The 20,247-nt window shown below is 36.2% G+C and overlaps 3 protein-coding genes and 2 pseudogenes across 4 annotated transcripts; 3 read left to right on the forward strand and 2 right to left on the reverse strand.

Moving 5' to 3' along the window:
- Positions 1-913: 913 nt before the first annotated feature.
- On the forward strand, positions 914-3,461 carry LOC147542824 (polygalacturonase 1 beta-like protein 2). The gene is made up of 2 exons (XM_086638124.1): positions 914-1,241; positions 1,489-3,461. Exons 1-2 carry the CDS (start codon positions 1,146-1,148, stop codon positions 3,349-3,351), a joined length of 1,959 nt encoding a protein of 652 aa, XP_086494250.1. The 5' UTR covers positions 914-1,145; the 3' UTR covers positions 3,352-3,461.
- Positions 3,462-4,255: 794 nt separating this feature from the next.
- On the forward strand, positions 4,256-6,495 carry LOC147542825 (polygalacturonase 1 beta-like protein 2 pseudogene; annotated as a pseudogene).
- Positions 6,496-12,098: 5,603 nt separating this feature from the next.
- On the forward strand, positions 12,099-14,832 carry LOC147542826 (polygalacturonase non-catalytic subunit AroGP3-like). 2 transcript variants are annotated; one of them, XM_086638127.1, is made up of 2 exons: positions 12,099-12,532; positions 12,809-14,832. In XM_086638127.1, exons 1-2 carry the CDS (start codon positions 12,470-12,472, stop codon positions 14,669-14,671), a joined length of 1,926 nt encoding a protein of 641 aa, XP_086494253.1. In that variant the 5' UTR covers positions 12,099-12,469; the 3' UTR covers positions 14,672-14,832. The 2 variants fall into 2 exon arrangements, with proteins under 2 accessions (XP_086494253.1, XP_086494252.1); XM_086638126.1 differs by having other exon boundaries at positions 12,321-12,532; positions 12,800-14,832.
- On the reverse strand, positions 14,808-15,791 carry LOC147542827 (uncharacterized; annotated as a pseudogene).
- Positions 15,792-16,937: 1,146 nt separating this feature from the next.
- LOC147542828 (transcription termination factor MTERF8, chloroplastic-like) lies at positions 16,938-19,946 on the reverse strand. The gene is made up of 3 exons (XM_086635340.1): positions 19,894-19,946; positions 19,024-19,388; positions 16,938-17,551 (listed from the first exon to the last, which is right to left on the reverse strand). The coding sequence occupies exons 1-3, from the start codon at positions 19,944-19,946 to the stop codon at positions 16,938-16,940; spliced, it is 1,032 nt and encodes a 343-aa protein (XP_086491466.1).
- Positions 19,947-20,247: the final 301 nt, after the last annotated feature.

Genomic DNA, 20,247 nt, shown 5'->3' on the forward strand with positions numbered 1-20,247 from the left:
GAATCCCTACAAATAATTCTCAACAAACAAAAAGAACCTAGAAGTAAAACCACATACATTCAACATAGTTTGGTAAAGAAAAATACAAATTAACCTTGGATCTGATAACTTCCCAAAGATAACTTACCTTAGCCACTCACCTAATCGGCTAATCCAATCGTCCCCTAGTACTCTAACACTAAATAGTTTGTTTATTTGATACATTAGAAGCCCTAATCTTTAATGAATCTTATCCCAAAAAGGGCCTACTAATTTGTATGTATAAATATAGTTCACAAACATAGGCCACATTCAATTATTCAACATGGAAAATGAAAGATGGGTGGTCCAGTTTGGTCTATCCCTTTTCAAGTTTTTGAGTGTTTTCATTCTCCTTTTTTGTATATATACCAACTTTGATTTATAGTGCTTTCACACTGGCACACTCAAGACATTTTGTTTATTGCCCTTCTTTTAAAAAGAAAAAGTCACACAATGAGATTTTGCTTTTGTCCCCAACAATAATTTTTTTTTGTCGGAGATGATAATAAAAAACCTCGTTCATGTGTTATATCTCTTACAGATTACGCGGAATTATTTGAAGGGTAAATTGTTGTCTATGTGAACCTGTAAAAGAGATGTATAATTTTGATTTGTTTCACACAAACATAATGTAATGTAGTTGATTGATTACATAAGAGAAGGCTAATCTTCTTGTCGTCGAAGCTCAAGTTGTAATTCACTGCCAAAAATCAGACTGTCCACTGAAAATGGTCCCAAAATATTGTATTAGTATAAGAAAAATGGTATTTATTAGTAAAATAGGAAAGCTAATATCACATACTTAATGTACATTATAAACTGGATCTTTTGTAGACGTAAAATATAAAAATAGAAATTGTAACCTAAACGTAGAACAAATTGGTGTATATTAGTAAATCATAGACAACATACAACCTTTTTGTCCGTACGTAAAATCCTCTCACATTGGAACACCGTAATAAATTCCTGTAGGTTCGACCCACACATCCGACCCTAGAGGAGTCCTGGAGGAGTCTTGTCACATGTGACTTTCTTTCTCTCCACTTGACCACTTGCTCCACCATTTAAATTTGGAAAGGACCAACAACAACAATAAATTGTCATCTTGAAAGATAAAATATTAGATGATCTCTTCATCCTCATTGACAAGAATAATGGACAAACACCAATTCAAGCTCAAGCTTTTTCTTTTCTTTCTTCTACTCTCTTCTACTACAAATGTGAGTAACTTATTACTCAAATTAACTCTATTTTCTTACTTTTCATATGTTTATTGATTCAATACTTTTCTCTCTCTCAACTTTTTAGTATGTCAGGGCTAACGAAAATCCAACCGATATCTGAAGTTTATTGTGAATTTCTTTTATTTATCCTAATATCTTCGGATTTTGGCTGGACTTTATTGAACTTTTTTGGGCAGAATAACGTTGTTGAAAAACTGAAAACGAGTGTCATTGATTGACGCAGGTCTCACTTGCGAAAGGAAACGAAAAGTTGGGTCATACTATAAACCCATTTACAGCGAAAGCCGCTGTGATTCGTTACTGGAACCGACAAATTCCTAACGATCTCCCCAAACCGTTTTTTCTTCTCTCAAAAGCTTCCCCATTATCAGCTGCCGATTCAGCCTTCTTCAACCAACTCGCTCAACAAAACAACCTCTCAACTTACCTCCCTTCATTTTGTTCGTCAGCAAACCTGGTTTGCTTCCCCGATCCAAAACCCAGTTTGGAAAAACACACCAAAGATGTTAACTTTGCTTCTTACTCACTAAGAAACTTTACTAATTATGGATCGGGTCAACTCGGTAGTGAAAACTCGTTCAAGAACTACTCAATTGATGAAAACGTAGCAGCTGACTCGTTTAGACGATACAGTCCTGACTCAGTGAGAAACAAAGATAAATTCAACATTTACCAACCAGATGGAAACCAAGGCGATTCAGATTTCAAAACCTATGGGGAAAACACAACAACCAGTTCATCCGAGTTTAAGAATTACGATCGAGATAAAAACGGACCTCATCTCCGATTCACGAGTTATGGGTCGGATTCAAGAGCCCGAAAAAACGAATTCTTAACCTACTCTAATAATACCAACTCAGGACATCAATCTTTCACTAGTTACAATAAAAACAGTAAAGTGGGTGATGATACCTTCGTTAGCTACTCTAACAGCACTAACGTTGTTGGTTCTAGTTTCTCTAGTTATGCCGAGTCAGGTAAATCGGTGAACGATTCATTCACTTCTTATGCTTTCAAATCAAATGTTGTTCAGAATACTTTCGACAATTATGCAAATAATGGCAATGGTGCTACCGAAAGTTTTAATAGTTACAGAGATCAAGCAAATGTCGGTGACGACACTTTTCAATCTTACGCGGAGAAGTCTAATTCTGCAGATTTAAAATTTACTAGTTATGGGAAACCAATGATTCTGGGCCCAACTGACTTTGTTTACGGTAGAGACGGTACAGATTCTTTTGTTGGATATGGTAAATCCGGAATCGGTTCTCTTTCAGTCGGATTTAAAGAATACGGTAATAATACAATTTTTAAGGAGTACCAGAACAAGAGAGCAGTTTCATTTTCACAGTACAAAAATCCAACGGCCGATGCTCATTCACTTGGCTTAACTCATAATGACAAGGTTGTAACTAGATGGGTAGAACCGGGTAAATTTTTTAGAGAGGCGATGTTGAAAGAAGGAAATGTGATGCCTATGCCCGATATTAAAGACAAGATGCCAAAGAGATCATTTTTACCCCGGTCAATTTCATCAAAATTACCATTATCCTCGAGTCAGATATTAGTTCCGAAACAAATATTTAACGCCATCGAAAATTCTGCATTGGAGAGTATTTTGAAGGATACAATTGAAGAGTGTGAGAGAGCACCCAGCATGGGTGAGACCAAGAAGTGTGTGTCGTCGATGGAAGATATGATTGATTTCGCTATTGAGGTGTTGGGTCATGATGTTGTGGTGAGAAGTACTGAATCAGTCAAAGGGTCAAAACAGGATGTGATGATAGGAAAAGTCAAAGGAATCAATGGTGGAAAAGTGACTAAATCAGTATCATGTCATCAGAGTTTGTTTCCATACTTGGTGTATTATTGTCATTCAGTGCCTAAAGTGAGAGTATATGAAGCTGATATATTGGATGCCAAGACTAGTGAGAAAATTAACCATGGAACTGCCATTTGTCATCTGGACACGTCAGCATGGAGTCCTAGTCATGGAGCATTTGTGGCCCTAGGATCAAGTCCGGGTAAGATTGAGGTGTGCCATTGGATTTTCGAGAATGATATGACTTGGGCCACTGCTGATTAGTTTGTTGGACCCGTAAATAAAGCGGGAATCTACTGTAATGCAATTAATTTATGAAAAGTGATAGTCTGCCCTACTCAATTTTAAGTAATAATATTTAAGTAACTTTTTAAGTTTTAGAGTGTTGCATTAGAAATATGTTTTGATTCAAAGGTCTCAATAGTGTCATTTAGGTAAGAATTTTTTTTTTTGATACGGTTTTACTAGAGAAGTAATTACTAAATAGGTACAACAATGCAGATTATACGAATAAATTACAAATAAATACAACTCATATTGAGGTTTTAAAAAAATCCTTATACTTTCTTGAGATATGTGTTGAAAAACGTAGCAATGACCATTATCAATACCCCATTATGATGGATCTATCCAACCCATGAATTTGGATGGTGTACCAACCAAATACTGTACATGATACCATGACTCTGTCCACTGCCATTGCCTGTCAACTTTCTTCCGGACCCTTTTAATTTGTGATAAAGGCATATGAAAAATGTAGTTTAGATAAGCTACATTTATATATTTGGTTTACATTATAAATGGGTCTTTATGGAAGTGATATGAATGAACTGGGAATCTTAAATTGACATTGTCGTATCACTAAATTAAGACGGATTTCATCAAAGTACCCGTGAAAATTGAAATGTAACATATTAACTTAGGTCCTTAACAAAAAGAAAAAAGACTTAGGTCGGTACATAAGATCCTCGCACATTGAAAGACCGTTACAGATTCTTGTGGGTTCAACCCGCACATCTGACCCTAGGAGAGTCTTGTCATATTGTATCTGCATTCTTGTCATATTCTCATATTACTGACTTTCTTTCTCTCCACTAGACCACTTGCTCTACCATTTAAATTTTGGAACGACCAACAAACAACAATAAATTGTCATCTTGAGAGATAGAATATTAGATTATCTCTCCATCCTCATTGACAAAAATGGATAAACACTCGGAGCTCAAGATGTTCTTTTTCTTTCTTCTACTCTCTTCTACCACAAATGTGAGTAACTAAAGATCAAAATGAACTTAGTTTTCTTACTTTCATACAGTTTGTTTTAGTATTTTTCCGTCTTCACCTTTAGTATGTTAGTGCCCGAAAAAGCGAACAAAATTCCGACCAAATTCTGAAGTAGAACGTTGGGTTTCGCCACCAAATTATGTCTTACTTTTGGGGGAAATCTAACAGTCTACTTTCCATTTTGGTTAGATTTTAGAGAATTTTTCCGGTAGACTACCATGTTGAATATCTGCAAACCAAATGTCATTGTTGCAGGTCTCATTTGCCCGAGGAAACGAAAAGTCGGGTCATGCTGAAAACCCGTTTACAGCAAAAGCTGCTGTGATTCGATACTGGAATCGACAAATTTCTAACGATCTCCCCAAACCGTTTTTTATTCTCTCAAAAGCTTCCCCATTATCCGCTACCGATTCAGCTTTCTTCACCCAACTCGTTCAACAAAATAACCTCTCAGCTCACCTTCCTTCATTTTGTTCATCAGCAAACCTGTTTTGCTTCACTGATCCGAAACCCAGCTTAGAAAAACACACTAAAGATGTTAACTTTGCTTCTTACTCTCTAAGAAACTTTACTAATTATGGATCGGGTCAACTCGGTAGTGAGAACTCGTTCAAGAACTACTCAATTGATGAAAACGTAGCAGCTGACTCGTTCAGACGTTACAGTCCTGACTCAGTGAGTAACAAAGATAAATTTAACAATTACCAACCAGATGGAAACCAAGGCGATTCAGATTTCAAAACCTATGGAAAAAACACAACAGACAGTTCATCCGAGTTCAAGAATTACGATCGAGATAAAAACGGACCCCATCTCCTATTCACGAGTTATGGGTCGGACTCAAGAGACAGAAAAAACGGATTCTTAACCTACTCTAATATTACCAACTCAGGACATCAATCTTTCACTAGTTACAATAAAAACACTAACGTGGGTGATGATACCTTCGTCAGCTACTCTAACAGCACTAACGTTGTTGGTTCTAGTTTTTCTAGTTACGGTGAGTCAGGTAAATCAGTGAACGATTCATTCACTTCTTATGCTTTCAAATCTAATGTTGTTGAGAACAATTTCAAGAACTACGCAAATAACAGTAACGATGCTACCGAAAGTTTTAATAGTTACAGAGATCAAGCGAACATCGGCGACGATACTTTTCAATCCTACGCTGAGAAATCTAATACTGCAGATTTGAAATTTACTAATTATGGAAAACCAATTATTCTGGGTCCAGGTACCTTTACCTACGGTACGCATGTAGATGGTTCTGATTCTTTTGTTAAATATGGTAAAGTTGGAACCCATTCTCCTTCAATCGGATTTAAAGAATACCTTTCTAATACCACTTTTAAAGAGTACCAAAACAAGAAAGCAATTTCGTTTTCACAGTACAAAAAGCCGAAGGTCGGTACCGCTTCACATACTTCAACTCATGATGGCAAGGTTGCGAATAAGTGGGTTGAGCCAGGTAAATTCTTTAGAGAAGCTATGTTGAATGAAGGTATTGTGATGCCAATGCCTGATATCAGAGACAAGATGCCAAAAAGGTCGTTCTTACCCAGGTTTATTTCATCGAAATTACCATTTAGTTCTAATAATATATCAAATCTGAAACAAATATTTCACGCCACCAAAAACTCTGCTTTGGAGTGTATTTTGAAGAGTACGATTCAAGAGTGTGAGAGAGCACCGAGCATGGGTGAGACCAAGAAGTGTGTGTTGTCCGTGGAAGATATGATTGATTTCGCGGTTTCGGTATTGGGTCATAACATTGTGGTGAGAAGTACTGAGTCAGTCAAAGGGTCAAACCAAGATGTGATGATGGGAAAAGTCAAAGGAATCAATGGCGGAAAAGTGACTAAATCAGTATCATGTCATCAGAGTTTGTTTCCGTACTTGGTGTATTATTGTCATTCAGTCCCTAAAGTGAGAGTATATGAAGCTGATATATTGGATGCAAAGACTAGAGAGAAGATCAACCATGGCACTGCTATTTGTCATCTGGACACGTCAGCATGGAGTGCTAGTCATGGAGCATTTATAGCCCTAGGATCAAGTCCTGGTAAAACTGAGGTGTGTCATTGGATCTTCGAGAATGATATGACTTGGGCCACTGCTGATTAGTCTGTTGGATTCATAAATATAACTTGAGTTTACTGTAATGCTATTAAAGTTTGTAATGAATTAAAGTTTTTTACCCATCATACTAACTTAATCCCAATAGTTATCCCCTTTATCTAGAGAAGTCTCAAACGGTAGAGATAAAAAAACTCTTTTGTTCGTTCGCATTTGAGATAGTTAACATATTACTGGAAAACACAATAAGGTGAAAGTAAAGAGATAGTAAACAATGAAGTTGAAATCAAATTGTCGAATTGTTTAAAAGGAGGTCCTAGACAGTATTCAAATTTAAAATCATAAAATACGTTCGGTTCATATTTAAGTTACCATACTGAAGGGCAAGCCTTCGTTTGAGAGTTATATTGCAAATAAAATTATTTATACTGACACCTGAATAACCATATCTAAACACCTAAGGTCAACCATTTCTCAAAATGCCTAATTGACATTACTGCAAATCAAAGGGCAGAAAACAATAGATTACCGTCTTTTCGGAGACAATAGGGATAATTTGTTTTTTTATGCTTATCAACATCATGATTTTGTTACCCAACTTTCTTTTTCTTTATTTGTTTGACCGAACTCCCCACTTGCTTGCTCGATGGGATTCTCTTTTTATGATTTGCTTTCATTGTAATTGCAGATAATATTTTAGGTTTTTGCTCGATTGAATTCACAAAATTAAATTCTAAGAACAAAAGAAAAAGGTTATTGACCACAAGTATTGTAATCTACTTGAGCAATGCACGTATAGACATAATACTTCACATAATCAAGAATACTTCGAATTTGAATTGAAACAACTCCACCTTGGTTTATTCTTCATAAAAGTAAACTTGAATAAGAGTTGAATCTAATCACAACGCAAATTCATAAAAAAGATCTCAAGTTCAAAATTTTATCAAATTTTTTAAGAGTAAACTTTCGTGAAGAACTTCCAAGCTACCAAAACATGTTCATGTTTCTTTTTCAATCTCATTCCTTTTTCTTTTTGTCTCTCGGGCTTTATATCAGATACATCACATACAAATTACTACAAATCAAATAGTTTTCTTGAAAATTGAATCAGATTCTCCCAAGTTATTCAATGATTCAAAGATTGCTTGAATTGTTGGCATAAATAATTCCAATTTATTCTTCATGTTAGTGGTAATTTCTAAAACAAATTCTTCAACCTAACTTGGAATCTTCTAATGATAGATAAGTTTAAGAAGTTATTACCTCTAGTAGAAGGTTCAGTATTCCAACCTCGATTGCGACGATATGAAAAAATCGATAACCAAAAGAAGCAAAATTCACATCAATATTAATGAAATTGAAATTACAGAAACTTCAAATTGTAGGCAGGTCGGTGGCTACTTAATTGGAATTGGCATTGATTTGGAGTCGGTGGATGCACATGGTCGGTGAATTGAGTTTCCGTTCAATTCTCACCGGCTTATAATATTATAAAAAGGAGGTTAAGTAAGTGCTTTGTATCATCACGAGAACAACTCAACAACAACTCTTCTTTAGAGAGAGCTAGAGTGTGAGCAAGTGAGAGAGAAATTTTGTTCATAGTTTTGAGCGGTGTTTAATTTCTCGGTCGTCGAAGATCTAGTATAGAAGGTTAATTTCTATACGATACCATCTTGAGACGAGCTTGCGGGTTGTGTGAGTCGTCTTCACCTATCCTTCAAATAAAAATTTCTTGTTCGCCCGAGGACGTAGGCTTTAAAGCCGAACCTCGTTAAATTCTGTTCGCATATTTGATTTTGGCTTAATTTTTCGATTACTCTTCATAATCGGATCAATTTTTAGGATAGGTTCGATAGCTTCCGCGACTTTTAATACTAACACCTTTAGATGACCATCTGTTTTGGATAATAATTTAATGAGAGGTAAATTGCGGATAATCGATTTAATAGAGGAGGTAAAATTTGGATAATAGATTTAACAAGAGGGTATTTGGACCATATAGATTCATCACTTTGTTTACTTTCTTGTATTGGTGGGTGAACTAATATATTTTTTTTTAAGGTAGGTAACGGATCGAAAGGCCAATAATTTAGAGAAAACTTAACCAACAATGGGATTTTCTTTGGACTTGTCCCAGTCAGCACAAAACTTTGTGTTTTGTCGTGTAGATCCCGAGATACGGTTGTGGTGCCATTGTTTAATTGGGTGAAGCATCGCACCACGAGCAAAATCAACGGTATAACTGGTCTGGTATCTCGCATGGTTAAAAGTAATCGAATTAAACATGTTTTTTCAGATGTAATAACTATTGTTCTTTGCGTGTCAAGGTTTAAGATAGAGCTCTCACAACATGGGTCAAGACAGTACTGTAATCCATCAGTATTAAATCTTTAGATGTCCCTTGAACAAATCCAACAAATAGCTTGGTTAAACATTAACCTGTGTAAGAGCAGTCAGGGCGGAAGCCCGAAACAAGATTTAAGAATGTGACCTACGCTCGTTTAACAAGAAAAATATTTGTATATCGGAATTCTTTGCACATAATGTGAGGTTCAAACATGAAACTTGTGTTCATAACAGTCTAAATCGAATGATCTGATTGAGTTACTCGAAAATTAATTTGGCTTCTGGAAAAGCCCTCGTTGGTCCATGGTCAACCTTACAATCAAGTGGTTCAGTGAGTTTAGAACTCGCAAGTCAGTAGCTGATTTAGCTCTTTTTTTTAATCGAAAAATAGTATTACAAAATGATTATCTGAGAAAAATGCCCAAATAAATTTCAGTCTTTTTTTGTGGTGGTGATTGCGTTAGTTGTGATATAACGGTGATTGTGGCGATGGAGGTTTTGGATGGTGGTGGTTGTGGTGTTGAAGTTTATTAATGGTGGTGGTCGTAGTTTTGAGGTGGTGGTGGCGGTGCTACTAGTAGAGATTTTGTAATTGTGAGGGTGGTAGTGTGGGTACAAAGGTGGAGGTTTAGTAACCATCATGGTAGTAGTAGTAGTGGTTGTGGTGATGCATTGGTGGTGGTGGAGGTAGTGCTAGAGATCTAATAATGGTGGGTGTGGAGGTAGAATGTGGAAGTTTAGTAATCGTAGTAGAAGTGTCAAGTAAAATAATAAAGGGAAATTTTAAAAGGCACCCCCGTTTTTGTTAAAAGGCCTCCCCGCTAAAAGCGCCCCTCATTATAACCCATTTGGTTATAGGGCCCTCTCTACAAAAGAGCACCTCCTTCATCAATATTTGACCTAACAGCAAAGTTAACGCCGTTAGGTCAAACTTAACCCAAGACCGGTCATGTTGACCACGCCACATCATCATCTTCTCGACAGGGTCGCCGGCCGGCCAAACTTCCGGCCGGCGACCTTCAAAATTTTTTTTTTTTTTTTATTCTCTCTCTTCTCTCTCAAAAAACAAATTTTTTTTTTTTTAAACTCTCTCTCTCTCTACAGATCTAGAGAGAGAGAGAGCAGATCTTTGGATCTGCGAACAGACCCTTTGAAGGTCTGTTCGCAGACCCTTTGGATCTGCGAACAGACCCTTTGGATCTGCGAACAGACCCTTTTGATCTGCGAACAGACCCTTTTGAAGGTCTGTTCGCAGATCCAAAGATCTGCTCTCTCTCTCTCTAGATCTGTAGAGAGAGAGAGAGTTTAAAAAATTTTTTTTTTTTTGTTTTTAGAGAGAGAGAGAGAAGAGAGAATAAAAAAAAATAAATAAATTTGAAGGTCGCCGGCCGGAAGTTTGGCCGGCCGGCGACCTTGCCGGAGAAGATGATGATGTGGCGTGGTCAAATGATGTGGGTGAAATACACCTTTAAAGGGGGTTTTTTTCACCCGTTCAAAGAGGGGGCCCTTTAACCAAGCTAAGTCAAAGGTTTTTTACTAAGTCAACAAAACCATGGGGAGGCCTTTTAACAAAAACGGGGAGGCCTTTTAAAATCTCCCAATAATAAATTATGGTGTTACTGTCTATCATGTTTTCTACTAATTGAGCTGTAATTATCTACCTGTAACTTTCTTGTAAGGCCTTTCGACCCTGAAGGCCCAAAACGAAGCTTTGTTCGGTTGCCCTCAAGACTGCTCCTGTTTAAAGCAAGACTCAATTTAAAAAACTTTATGTGTCACCTATAATACTTTAACTTTTAGAAGAATATTTTTTATAATGTAAAATTTAGATTGGATGTTAAGATGCTGTAGGAATTCCTCAACAAAAAAAAGATGTTGCAGGAATAGACTCTCGAAAGTCATCTTGAGGTCTCAATGTCCACTCAATGTTAAGAAGAAAACTATTTATTCAAGAAACAACATTTAAGTAACTTTAAACAACAGATATTTTAGCTGAATTTAGGTAGTATTATGTTTGTGAATAGATTTTCATATCTAAAGTAAACAAAAATAATAATTGATGAAAATTAGTGACAAAAATTATCACGTAAATTTTTAAGCTATAAAAACTAAGTGAGACTACAACAAAAAATGATACTATTCTCGACCTATATCCCGACTGAATCCCGATCGGGGTATTTGGACGGGCAAGATCTAGTGAGAGAAAGGCAAACACTTTCTCTCACTAGATCTGAACCGACCAAGTATCCCGACCGAATCAAGTACCCCGACCGGAATATTAGCGGGGCATAGTATCAGTGATCAAGACTACAATTTTAACAAAAAAAAAAAAATCAAGACTATGCAAACACAAGGGTTTCTCCTCCATTAAGAACACCTAGCTAGTGTAATAAGTCACAGGTTCGAATCCCAGAGAAGGTGGAATCTTTGGTTATTTAAATTGGGAATATGTAGGTATTAATAAAGTTGTTGGACTTCAGGCCATTGTCTTTGTTGGGCTATAGACCCGGTGTTGTTAATGTTTGAGTGGGCAGTTTATCGAGCTCATCACATCTATGATGTATCAAATGCCAAATATCACGACGTACGTAGATCGTAGTCGTCTTCCAAAAGAAACAAAAACACAAAAAAGAACATAATATATTTGAACATTACCTCTTCCGAAATCTTCATCAAAAAAAAAAAAAAAATTACCTCTTCCGACTGATTAGTGTAAAATCAGCAGTTACTAGTAGAGAAGTGTAAAAGCGCATCCTGATGGTGTTCTTCCTGTCTTAACATTATTGCGTCCCCTATATTCTTGAAAATAGTTAAAACGTCCCTTCTCCAAACCAGCACTCTTCCTTGTTGGTAATAAAATAGGCACCTACCGTTTGACTTATAATGGATGGACTCTAGTCGATTTCGTTGTAACCCTATCATCATTACTGAATACAACTCAAATCGGTAGACTAAAATTGAATTTTGTTACAAATTTCGGCTCAAATTCAACGATCTTTTAACTCCAGAACATTGAAGTTAAATTCAGTGGACGTTGTGCCGAATTTTATAGCAAAATTACAATTTGAGTCTACCTATTTCAACTCAAAACATTGAAGTTGAATTCGGTGGAATGCAGATTATACAAATGACTTAGAGATAACTACATCTCATATTGAGGTTTAGAAACAAATGCTTGGACTTTCTTGAGGTATGTATTGAAAAACATAGCATGACTATCATCCAATATCAATGTAGTTTAGATAAGCTACATTGCTATATTTGGCTTACATTATAAATGGGTCTTTATGGAAGTGATATGAATGAAGTAGTAGTCTAATTAATATTGGCGCTTTCGTACCACTAAATTAAGATGGTTTTCATCATAGGTTGTATACTAGTGGCCATGGACGACATATTAACTTAGGTCGGTACATAAAATCTTCTCACATTGAAAGACTGTAACAGATTCATATAGGTTCAACCCGCACGTCTGACCCTAGGAGAGTCTAGTCACATGTGACATTGTATGTGCACTCTTTTTTGTTCCCTTCTTGTTAGATATTAGTGAATTTCTTTCTCTCCACTACACCACTTGCTCTACCAATTAAATTTCGAAAAGACCAACAACACCAATAAATTGTCATCTTGAAAGATAGATTAGATTATCTCTCCATCTTCATTCACAAGAATAATGGATAAACACTTCAAGCTCAAGATCTTCTTTTTCTCTCTTCTACTCTCTTCTACCACAAATGTGAGTAACTAAAGATTCAAATGAACTCTATTTTCTTGCTTTCATAAATTTTATTTTAGTATTTTTCTGTCTTACACCTTTTAGTATGTTAGTGCTCGAAAAAGTGAACAGCAGTCTGACCAAATTTTGAAGTAGACCGTTGGGTTTCGCCATCAAATTATGTCTTAATTTTGGGGGAAACCTAACTGTCTACATTGGATTTTGGTCGAATTTTAGTGAACTTTTCCGGTAGACTATCCTTGTTGACAATCTCTAAAACAAATGCAGTTGTTGCAGGTCTCATTTGCTGAAGGAAACGAAAAATTGGGTCATGCTGAAAACCCATTTACAGCAAAAGCCGCTGTGATTCGATACTGGAACCGACAGATTTCTAACCATCTCCCCAAGCCCTTTTTTCTTCTCTCAAAAGCTTCCCCATTATCCGCTACGGATTCAGCCTTCTTCACCCAACTCGCTCAACAGAAAAACCTCTCAACTCACCTCCCTTCTTTTTGTTTATCTGCAAACCTGGTTTGCTTCACCGATCCAAAACCCAGCTTAGAAGCACACATTAAAGATGTTAACTTTGCTTCTTACTCACTAAGAAACTTTACTAATTATGGATCAGGTCAACTCGGTAATGGAAACTCGTTCAAGAACTACTCAATTGATGAAAACGTAGCAGCTGACTCGTTCAGACGATACAGTCCTGACTCAGTGAGTAACAAAGATAAATTTAACAATTACCAACCAGATGGAAACACAGGCGATTCAGATTTCAAAACCTATGGAAAAAACACAACCGACAGTTCATCCGAGTTCAAGAATTACGATCCAGATAAAAACGGACCTCATCTCCGATTCACGAGTTATGGGTCCGATTCAAGAGGTGGTAAAAACGGATTCTTAACCTACTCTAATAATACCAACGTAGGACATCAATCTTTCACTAGTTACAATAAAAACAGTAAAGTGGGCGACGATACCTTCGTTAGCTACTCTAACGGCACTAACGTTGTTGGTTCTAGTTTTTCTAGTTACGGTGAGTCGGGTAAATCAGTGAACGATTCGTTCACTTTTTATGGTTTCAAATCGAATGCCGTTGAGAACACTTTCAACAATTATGCAAATAACGGCAATGGTGCTACAGAAAAATTTAATAGTTACAGAGATCAAGCAAACGTTGATGACGATACTTTTCAGTCCTACGCTGAGAAATCTAATTCTGCAGATGTGAAATTTTCGAACTACGGGAAACCAATTATTGTGGGACCAAATGACTTTGTTATAGGTAGAAATGGTTCAGATACTTTTGTTGGATATGGTAAATCTGGAACAGGTTCTCCTTCAGTCGGATTTAAAGACTACGGTAATAATACAAGTTTTAAAGAGTACCAAAACAAGAAAGCAATTTCATTTTCACAGTACAAAAGTCCACCCGCCAATGCCGATTCACTTAGTGCAACTCATAATGACAACGTTGTAAATAGATGGGTTGAACCGGGTAAATTCTTTAGAGAAGGGATGTTGAAAGAAGGAAATGTGATGCCTATGCCCGACATTAAAGACAAGATGCCAATAAGGTCGTTTTTACCCAGATCTATTTCATCAAAATTATCGTTTTCGTCAAGTCAGATATCAGATCTGAAACAAATATTTCACGCCACTGAGGATTCACCGATGGAGAGTATTTTGAAGAATACAATCCAAGAGTGCGAGAGTGCACCGAGCATGGGCGAGACCAAGAAGTGTGTGTCGTCCATGGAAGACATGATTGATTTTGCAGTTTTGGTGTTGGGTCATAACATTGTGGTGAGGAGTACTGAATCAACCAAAGGGTCAAAACAAGATGTGGTGATAGGAAAAGTGAAAGGAATCAATGGTGGAAAAGTGACTAAATCAGTATCATGTCATCAGAGTTTGTTTCCGTACTTGGTGTATTATTGTCATTCAGTCCCTAAAGTGAGAGTATATGAAGCTGATATATTGGATGCCAAGACAAGAGAGAAGATCAACCATGGAACTGCCATTTGTCACTTGGACACGTCAGCATGGAGTGCTAGTCATGGAGCCTTTGTGGCCCTAGCATCAAGTCCTGGCAAGACTGAGGTGTGCCATTGGATTTTCGAGAATGATATGACTTGGGCCACTGCTGATTAGTTTGTTGGACCCATAAATAAAGGGCGAGTTTACTGTAATGCTATTTATTTATGAAAAGTGGTGCTATTGTTAAATTGGGTGAAGTATCAACGGTATAACTGGTTAAACGTAATCGAGTTACGCAGTGACTTGAATGCTAGTTGTTGGCAACTTTTCTTTTAGTATTTTTCACACCATAGGTTTCAAACTTGATGGACCGACTGCCTACACCCTTTTGACCATACCCAGTAAAACTATCTGATCCAACATTAACGACTTCCCGTAGTTTTGGAATTTCACTTCTGCTGAATTTGAATTCTTACCGTATGATTGGAAAGTATCGTCAGCCACGTTAGCTTGTTCATGGTAACTGTTAAATGATTCAGTTCCAGCATTTCCACCATCTCCATAACTATTGAAATTGTTTTGAGGGTTATTTGTATCAAAAGCATAAGAAATGAATGAATCGTTCACTAAGTTACCTGACTCACCATAACTCGTAAAGCCTGACTCAATAACATTCCATTCTCTTCCATAACTTGAGAAATCGTTTTTGATTCCATTTCCTCTCTTCCTATAACTCGTAAACGATTCAACCCCATGATTTGCTTCATGAGAATAAGTCGAGAACGATTGATCTCTACCGTTTCCCTCTGACTCATAACTTGTGGATCGGAAATTTGGGACGTTTTAACTCGCTGCATAGTTATTAATATCGCCCGATCCATCGGTTGTATGAGCACCGTAAGTGTTGAAACTTGAATCGCCGACATTTATATCAGGTTGGTAAGTGTTGAATTTATCGTCATGACCTACTGAGTCACGGCTATATCGTCGGAACGAGTCAGAAGCGATGTTTGCATTTTCTGAGTAGTTCTTGAACGAGTCAAGTCCACCGAGTTGACTCGTTCCGTAATTAGTGAAGTTTCTTTGACTATAAGAAGCAAAGTTAACATCTTTATTGTGTTTTTCTAAACTGGGTATTGGATCGGAGAAACAAACTAGGTTTGCAGATGAACAGAAAGAAGAAAGGTGAGTTGATAGGTTATATTGTTGAACGAGTTTAGTGAAAAATTGCGGATTCAAAAGCGGTTAATGGGGAAGCTTTTGAGATTAGAAACATGGGTTTTAGGAAATTGTTGGAGATATATTGTCATTTTCGGACGTATCTACTTCTAGAGGACTCTTTCTGGTTCTTCTTGTGAGTAGTTGTGACTCGATTGGGTGGTTCAACGACTTCGACTATGGAGGAACTGAGTTGAGTGCTTTAAGTTGCTTTCGACAGATGATATATAAACCTGAAGTACCGTTTTCTAGTTACGAAAAAACGGAGCCTGCTGCTAGGATCTTGAGTATTCCATCAAGTTCCTTTACGAAGGTAAACACTATTTGTATGCTAATTTACGACTAGAGTTGCTTCATTTGAGTTCCCACATCTTTTCCCAAAAGGCACATAATATAATATAAATTGAAAATACTGGTCGGTTTGAGAAATTCATGTGTATTTTCCATACTTTTCATGAAATTAACCTAAAAAATTGTGGTTACTCTAGGTCCTGAATAGAATATGTTTTTCTGAAACCGAATATTCAATAGTATATTTTAGTAACTGCAAGTTAAATATTTGGTTTGTGTATCCGATACTGTCCTCCAGGTCTGTGTGATCTGTCGGATTCCCCCAAGTTATTTAATAGTTACTTGGGACTTGGCTCGATCGATCTTGTTCTTTTTCTTTGTTTTTTTTCTTTTTTTAGTTCATTCGCTTTTTACATATAAGAAATATTACATTCATGTCAGCATATGTATTATATTTATATATCCAAAAGAATTGGCCAAGTGAATCCCTAGCAGAAGTACTTAGATTTGAGCCAGTCGTCCCTCCGACCCTCCACAATAGCATCGACAAGTATCAGTTTTCATGGATCTTTATCTAGAAAGAGACCTCAATCTGTAACAAAACTTTTAACGTAGTTTCCAAGCTTGAATTGTCCTAATACATGTTACCATCGTCATTGTGCAGGACACCAACCCCAAATAATGTATTTTAACAGGAAGAAAATGCTGCAAAAACTTTACGACTTACAGGCAAATTATAAACCATTCAATCCAATTGTCGAAAAGCCCCATACAAAATTCTACTCCCAAAATTGAAAAAACAAGAGATAACCATGATATACGGTAACTATATACTACTACTACCTAATCTAGATTTGTGAAGTTTAAGTACGTTTTCCTCATATGAGGTAAAACAACCATTATATACGGTAATATATACTACTTAGTAAACCTAATCTAAATTTGAGTATGCTTCCGCCATATGAGGTAAAACTTCTTCATACGGCACAATAAAGGATTTTATGAACCGAAACTCGTTCATCTTAAACGATGATGTTACCTTCTGCTTGATTGTTGTACCATTTGAACTTAAAGTGCTTAAGACATCCCATCTAGGTCTCAATGTCTTCTCCAAACTAAAGGTTAATATTACGGGGCACTTTATGATTTCTTGACGATGAAGTTTCACTTCTTCATTTAAAAACTGAAGCTTAGCCCTTATATTTTCTTCCGAAAGAGTAAACAATATAGGCTGCTTTCTAAATATAAGTTTTACGTCGTTGTCCGCCCATCCTACATCTTTGAAGACGTCAACTTTCTTTAACCAAGTGGTATCCTTTAACCCAGTTATAGTTATAACTGCAGTGCAAAACTTAAAGCTAACCGGATTAAAACCCAATTTCTTCACGTCTTCAACAATTGATTTAAATCTAGTTTGTTTTTCCATTAGCGACCTAGGGTTCTTGACGAATAATTTGGTAATATGTTTCATAGGAACCTCAAATTGGATCAATGTATCAATATTAGGCTTCATCTTTGACACTATATCAACTTGAAAGAGCCACGCTGATCTTGTTAAAGCAGTACATTATTAGAGTTCTCATGAAGAAGACAGCTGCACCAAGTCTCATTCAACATCATCACACTGGATCAGACACAAGTATAGGTGGTTTAGTTAGTTGAAGTCGGACCAAACTTGTTTGTCTTTGATGTATTAGATAACAATCACTATTTGGTTGTTATTGGTAGTTACTTTCTGTTAGAAAGTTTGTTATGAGTTTGTTACTCATCTTTTCTCTCTATTTAAACTCATGTAATTCTTTCATTTAGATTTAATGAGAATGAGTTCAACTATGGTATCAGAGCTATGATCCATCATTTCTCTCTCTAAAATTTCTTCTATCCTCTTTCTATCTTCTTCTTCTTCTTCCTCTGATCTTATTCTCTTTCTCTCTCTAAGCGAATTTTCATACTTCAATCTTCATACTTCAATCTTCATACTTCAATCTTCATGCTTCAATCTTCATACTTCAATCTTCATACTTCAATCTCCAATTATGGATCATCCTCGAATCACGTCTTTAGCAATTACTTCTATGAGTAATATCATACCAATCAAGCTTCAAAGTGACAATTATCTCACCTGGAGATCTTTATTTCTTCCAATTCTCAAGAAATATAAAGTTTTGGATCTGATCGATGGCTCTCGACCTCAACCAGATCAATATCTTGATAGTGAAAGAAGGCAATTAAATCCAGCCTATACTGAATGGCTTGAAGAAGATCAAACTTTATTGATTTGGATTAATTCAACCTTATCTGAATCTGTAATTCCATATGTTGTTGGCAATACTTCATCTCTAGAATTATGGCGAAACTTGGAGGATTCTTTTGCATCTGCATCTACTGCTCATATTTTTCAACTTCAAGAAAATTTAAGAGATCTGAAGAAAGAAAATGATAAGATGCCTGATTTTCTCACTAAAGTGAAAAGAATCTCTGATTCTTTAGCTGCTGCTGGAAGTCCAGCTTCAAGTGCAAAATTAGTGGTAAGTATTTTAAGAGCCTTACCATCTGATTATGATTCGTTTTCAGCTGCTATTAGATTGAGAAAACCACCAGTTACAATCACAGAATTACAAAATTTGTTGATTAGTGAAGAAATTACTATCTCTGAAAGACAAAAGAGATCACTCAACAATATTAATCAAGTCCTGTTCACAAACCCTCCTCCTTATAATCGATATGCTCAAGGAAGATCAACTAATGCTAATTCTTCGAATTCTAATGGGAATAGATATAAAGGTGTGAGAAATTTCAATAATAACTCTTCAAATGGAAGAAATTTCTCATCTTCCTCAAATCAATATCAGAATAAGCCTAATCAAGGTCCAAGAAACAATAATGGAGATCGTCCTACATGTCAAATTTGTCATAAGATTGGACACACAGCAGCTGAATGTTATCATCGAATCAATTTTGCCTATCAAGGTCGTAATCCACCAAATAATATTGCTGCCATGCTTGCATCAGCTTACATATCTCATCATCCGATGCAAAAGACGAAAGAAAATCATACGAAGGCCTAATTCTATTTTTCGCACTTATGGTTAACACAGTATGATTTAAGGAAATGACCTTTGCTAATTTTGAAGTACCAAGTCCTAACTCATTAAAAAAATCAAGTTTCGGCTTTAATATTGTATTAGCATCGTATGTGAGAAGTAATGGTCGTTTGGCCATAAGACCTGAAATTTGGGATTGTGTAAAACCATAATCCTTAAATAAATTGATTACAGATATGATGTTCTCTTTTGATTTGAGTTTAAGCTTCAATGCTATGATACCAGCATCCTTTGGTAATATACCACATTTATTCTCAAGAAAATCAACAGTAACATAACTGCTGGAATCGGAGGATGTAATAAATCTTGAATTAAAGAATTTACGTTTAGTGATCTTCCATGAACTTTCTAAATTGATCTTGTTGATGACTTTGTACGTTATTATTCTATTTGTATTATTTTTAGTTTCGTCTCTATTTTGATAGTATTGGCGTAGAGCCGTTCATTGTTCATAAGAATGAGAAATTTGTAATAAAATATTTTTTATCATCTTTATATAGTTTTTTCCGTGCCGGAGGCACAGGCTATACCTAGTCTATATCACAAAACACAATGTTTTCTGCTGAATATGACAAACCAAAACACAAATCTGACCGTCTGTTACGTTTTTGCATAAATCTTAGCCATCAGATGTATTACCTACCTCAAAAAAACAGAATTTGCTCACCCACTACATGCAAAAAGAAAAACTATTTTACTAAACCTTAGCCGTCCGTTTAGGCTAGGCACGATCATATCCTTTAGATGGTCTAGCCTTTAACTTGAAATCTCCACGTTAGATACTGCCCCTTTCCCTTCTTCTCCTTCATACCTTCAAGTCTTTCATTTCCTTTCATCTTATCCTTCAATTCTATTAAAACAAATCAATAACTCTCCATTACTCCTAAAATAAATGCAAGGAGTAGTTATTGGTGCACCCATAAGTTTGAGTATCTTACCTCTTGTAATATACTAGGCATGACCCGTGCCTTCGGCACGGACTAACAATATTGTAAAGCACTTTGTGCATCACAATATCGTGGAGGAAGAAAATAATTTACGATCTTTTAAAGTCATTTGGTCCATGTTAGGTACTTCTTACTCCAAAGAGTTTGCAAACCGTTGTAATTCCCTATTTACATGTTGAATGTTAACAAC

Source organism: Eschscholzia californica, unplaced genomic scaffold (assembly GCF_041429995.1).
Source record: "Eschscholzia californica isolate CP2 unplaced genomic scaffold, dmEscCali1.0.p SCAF_4, whole genome shotgun sequence".
Classification (NCBI taxonomy): Eukaryota; Viridiplantae; Streptophyta; class Magnoliopsida; order Ranunculales; family Papaveraceae; genus Eschscholzia; species Eschscholzia californica.

Coding starts and splice junctions, on each gene's coding strand:
- LOC147542826 (XM_086638126.1), top strand. CDS start 12,470: ATGGATAAACACTTCAAGCTCAAGATCTTCTTTTTCTCTCTTCTACTC. Junction 12,533..12,799: donor TACTCTCTTCTACCACAAAT/GTGAGTAACTAA, acceptor AAACAAATGCAG/TTGTTGCAGGTCTCATTTGC.
- LOC147542824 (XM_086638124.1), top strand. CDS start 1,146: ATGATCTCTTCATCCTCATTGACAAGAATAATGGACAAACACCAATTC. Junction 1,242..1,488: donor TACTCTCTTCTACTACAAAT/GTGAGTAACTTA, acceptor TGATTGACGCAG/GTCTCACTTGCGAAAGGAAA.
- LOC147542828 (XM_086635340.1), bottom strand. CDS start 19,946: ATGAAAGGAAATGAAAGACTTGAAGGTATGAAGGAGAAGAAGGGAAAG. Junction 19,389..19,893: donor GAGAAGAAGGGAAAGGGGCA/GTATCTAACGTG, acceptor CGATTCCAGCAG/TTATGTTACTGTTGATTTTC. Junction 17,552..19,023: donor TGCATCGGATGATGAGATAT/GTAAGCTGATGC, acceptor TAACAAGATCAG/CGTGGCTCTTTCAAGTTGAT.